This window comes from Colobus angolensis, unplaced genomic scaffold (genome assembly GCF_000951035.1).
Source record: "Colobus angolensis palliatus isolate OR3802 unplaced genomic scaffold, Cang.pa_1.0 Scaffold47, whole genome shotgun sequence".
Classification (NCBI taxonomy): Eukaryota; Metazoa; Chordata; class Mammalia; order Primates; family Cercopithecidae; genus Colobus; species Colobus angolensis.
Window position 1 is genome coordinate 1,426,653 of NW_012118154.1, and position 4,069 is coordinate 1,430,721.

Here is a 4,069-nt window from a genome sequence, read left to right on the forward strand (position 1 = left end):
TTTTTGAGACAATCTTGCTCTGTCACCTAGGCTGGAGTGCGGTGGTGCAGTCTCGGCTCACTGCAACCTCTGCCTCCTGAGTTCAAGTGATTCTCCTGCCTCAGCCCCCTGAGTAGCTGGCATTACAGGCATACACCACCATACCCGGCTAATTTTTGTATTTTTAATAGAGACAGGGTTTCACCATGTTGGCCAGGCTGGTCTCGAACTCTCGACCTCAAGTGATCCGCCCGCCTCGGTACCCAAGGTGCTGGGACTACAGGTGTGAGCCACAGCGCTCGGCTGCAAATCAGGTCTTGTATTAGCATGTTTGTGACCCTCAAGAGCTTACCACTGCACTTAGAACAAAGTGCAAACTGCACACCAGGGCCAATAGGGCAGATGAGGCCTGGAAGACCCTGCCTCTAATCTGACTCATCTCTTGCTATACTGACCTCTTTCTTGTCATCTGGAGGTGTCAAGCTTGCTCCCACCTCTACGCCTCTGCACACATTCCTTCTGCCTGAAACGTTCTTCCACAAATCTCCGTGTGGCCTGAACCAACGCCCAATCTAAAGAAAATCTTCGTTTCCTTAGACCTTCCTCAAATGCAACCAAGGCCCAAATCCACAGCAGATTCTAACACCCTTTACTGAGACACCCCATGGTTCCCCATAATATGTGTTCTGCCACTGCAATGAGTAATAAACCCAGTGTGTTCGACTACAGGTTTGTTCCTGGTGGTCTGGACTAGAGGACATTGATGACCTATAGCTCAAACACTTCCCAGTGTCCCCAAGTCAAACCTCATCATCCTTCTCATCCTGCATGTGATCCTCCCTTCTCCGAACTTTCTTTCTCCCAGTCTTGGAAGCATTCCCACTTTCCCTAAATCCCACTCACTTTCTGTTCCACCTCGATTTATCCTGTCCCTGGGAAAGCCCCGAGACCTGCCCCACAGGCATTCCCAGGTAGGACTTCTGTTCGCAGTGAAGAGGCTGACACTGAGCTGCTCACCTTGGGGAGTATCTCCAGCATCCCTGAACCAGACCCAGACACGGTGTAACGACAGCCCATATAAAGTGGGGTCAGCGGGGGTGGCTTGTGGATTCGCACAAACTGGAATTTCGTTTCTTCATCATCTATGGCCTACGGAACATAGGGAACAAGGATTAAGGGAGGCTTCTGCCCCGTGGAATGTAGTCTGAATAGGGGGGATGGTGCATCTGTGTGTTTGCGTGGACAGAGTGGGACTGTATCACCCCTGCCTCCCTCCCTCACTTGGTCTTTGTTATCTTCAGGATGGGAACAGGGTTATTGTTAGAGAAGTCAGAATGGGGAAAGGCTACAGTTTTAGGCATGGGAGCCTCCAATCCTTTGATTCCTGGACAGGGGCTGCAAGAAACTGTCCAAAGATGGGAGACGAGTCCATGACTGAGAAGGGATGAATTGTTCACCCACTTCAAGGTTCTCCTGTACAAGAGGCCCATCCTTAGTCCCAGTTGAAGGCCCTCTAGGGGGCTCTCTGGCTGCATTTTGTGTTTACCGTCAACCCACCGTGGCCCAGCCTTTCTGGCTCTTACTGTCACCTTCCGAATGGAGCAGTCACTTGGGATCAGGTAGAGGTGGAAGGTGACTTCCTCAGGATGGAGGCGGTGGTAAAGCAACACCAGGGAGTTGACGGGGAGGAAGCGCAGGGTACTATGGATCACTTTCAGGAGGACTCCCAAGGGGGAGAAGCTGGGGTTTTGCAGAACTATGTGATGCAGCTCCACCCTGGCTGGCTTCTCCAGGAGCATCCCCTCCTCTTTAAAGTGGGCCACTTGGAGCAGGGATGTGTCCACATGGCCCCCTGTCAAAGAATGGATTCAAGAGGCACAGGTTTATTTTTAGTTATTTATTTTGTTGAGACAGAGTTTCCCTCTTGTCGCCCAGGCTGCAGTGCAACGGAGCAATCTCAGGTCACTGCAACCTCTGCCTCCTGGGTTCAAGCGATTCTCCTGCCTCAGCCTCTCGAGTAGCTGGGATTACAGGCATGCACCACCACCACACCCGGCTAATTTTTGTATTTTTAGTAGAGACGGGGTTTCACTATGTTGCCGGGGCTGGTCTTGAACTCCTGACCTGAGGTGATCCGCCTGCCTCGGCCTCCCAAAGTGCTGGGATTACAGGCGTGAGCCACTGCGTCCAGCCTAAGAGGCACAGATTTAGTGTTGTTACTGAGTCAGGATTTGCTGGTAACGTAGGATCCCAGGGCTTAGGCTCAGGTACCTTCTTGAGGGAGCCCAGTGCTATGGTCTTGAATATGTGTGTCCCCCTACAATTCATATGTTGAAATTCTAACCCCCAAGGTGATGGTATTAAGAGGTGAAGCTTGTTTGGGAGGTGATCAGGTCATGGCGGTGGAATTCTCACGAATGGGATTAGTGCCCTTACATAAGAGACTCAAGGGCGCTTCCTTGCCCCTTCCTCCCTGTGAGGACACAGCTAGAAGGCTCCATCTATGAGGAGGAGGGCTCTCACCAACACACCAAATCTGCTGGCACCTTGATCTTGGACTTACCAGGCTCCAGAACTGTGAGAAACAAATTTCTGTTATTTATAAGCTACCTAGTTTATGGTATTTTGTTATAGCAGCCTGAACAGGCTAAGACACCCAGCATGGGGAAGAGGGCATTTCTATGCCTGGGGTCTTCAGAGGCTGTGGGAAATTGTGCCACTAGGTGGGAGCACTTAGGATTGCTGAACTCCTAAGTGGGAGCTCAAGGATCACCCTTGAGCCAAACTCATACACAAACCCAGCCCCTGGCCCGTTTGGGAAAGACATAGAACCTTTAGTTGCCCGTGCTGGTGTGGATTCTCCATGAGAGTGATGCTGTCAGGTTTGACTGGGCAGGTAGAGAACGAGGAGGAGGAAGGGGCAGTGGGAAAATGGAGTGACCAAGGTGTTTGGCCACTTACCATTCAAACTCGTCTTTTTAGGAAGAGCCTCTTCCTCCAGCACCACGTGGGTCTTGGCAGGAGGCAAGCCGAGCCCCCCACTCAGGATGCTGCTACTCCCTGGCAGCAAGGACACAGGTGTGTGACCAATACTTGACTAAGTGGTTGTCCCTAACTGGGACCTCGAGTCTAGAGGGGTGAAACACAGATGCAGAGAGAGAGAATTTTGGCAGTAGCAGTTGGGTGAAGAGTCCAGTGGGAGGCAGGTGTGGTGGTGCACACTCATAATTCCAGCTACTTAGGAGGCTGAGGTGGGTGGATCACTGGAACCCAGGAGTTCAAGGTTGCAGTGAGCTAAGATTGTGCTGCCGCATTCTAGCCTGGGTGACAGAGTGAGACCCTGTCTCAAAAGAAAGAAAAAGAAAAAGGAAGAAAGAAAGAAAAAGAGCCCGGTGGCTCCTGGGCAGGAGGGTCCTACAGTAGCTGTGTCTGCAGCCTGTCTCCATATTTTCTTGATGTGACCTTGGCTCTGTCCTTGGTTTTTCTGAGTCACTGGGTCACCATCTTCCCCCCTGCCTTAGATTTGTTGCTAAGTCTATGAGTTAGTCAATAACCTTTCAGTGTATCCCTTTTCGCTTAAATCAACCAGAATTGGTATCTTTGATTGCAGCCTCTGACCAGCGCCAGGACATTGAAGTTACCAGAGAGCTTGAGGGATGAACACTGGTAATGGGAGAGACACTGGCCTAGGGATCAGGAGTCCCAGCTCCATCCCTGCATTGCCTGGTAACTGCTGCAATGCAAGTGGTTTCTGGGCAATAAGGCATCCAGCAAGCTGGACAAGGCCCTTAGTCAGATATCAATCCCAGAAGGGGCCATGAAGACCGTTCCTTAAGTTTTCTCATTTAACTGCATTTTTGGGATGAAAAGAAAGTCACAGTGGTATCTATCATCTGAAAAAAATGAGGAAGAATTCACCTATGAATCTTACCAATCAAACAATACAACTGTTCTTTTTTTCTTTTTGTGAGACAGAGTCTAGCTCTGTCACCCAGGCCAGAGTGCAGTGGTGTGATCTTGGCTCACCACAGCCTCCATCTCCTGGGTTCAAGTGATTCTCATGCCTCAGCCTCCCCAGTAGCTGGGACTA

At 50.7% G+C, this 4,069-nt stretch overlaps 1 protein-coding gene across 1 annotated transcript in view; it reads right to left on the bottom strand.

The window, feature by feature from the left end:
• NLRP1 (NLR family, pyrin domain containing 1) overlaps positions 1–4,069 on the bottom strand; it is a 69,246-nt gene that overhangs the window by 6,053 nt on the left and 59,124 nt on the right. The window contains exons 12-13 of the mRNA XM_011958625.1: positions 1,569–1,831; positions 997–1,128 (exon numbers count right to left, since the gene is read on the bottom strand). Coding sequence (XP_011814015.1) covers positions 997–1,128; positions 1,569–1,831 — 395 coding nt within the window. The remainder of the gene's footprint in view (positions 1–996; positions 1,129–1,568; positions 1,832–4,069) is intronic.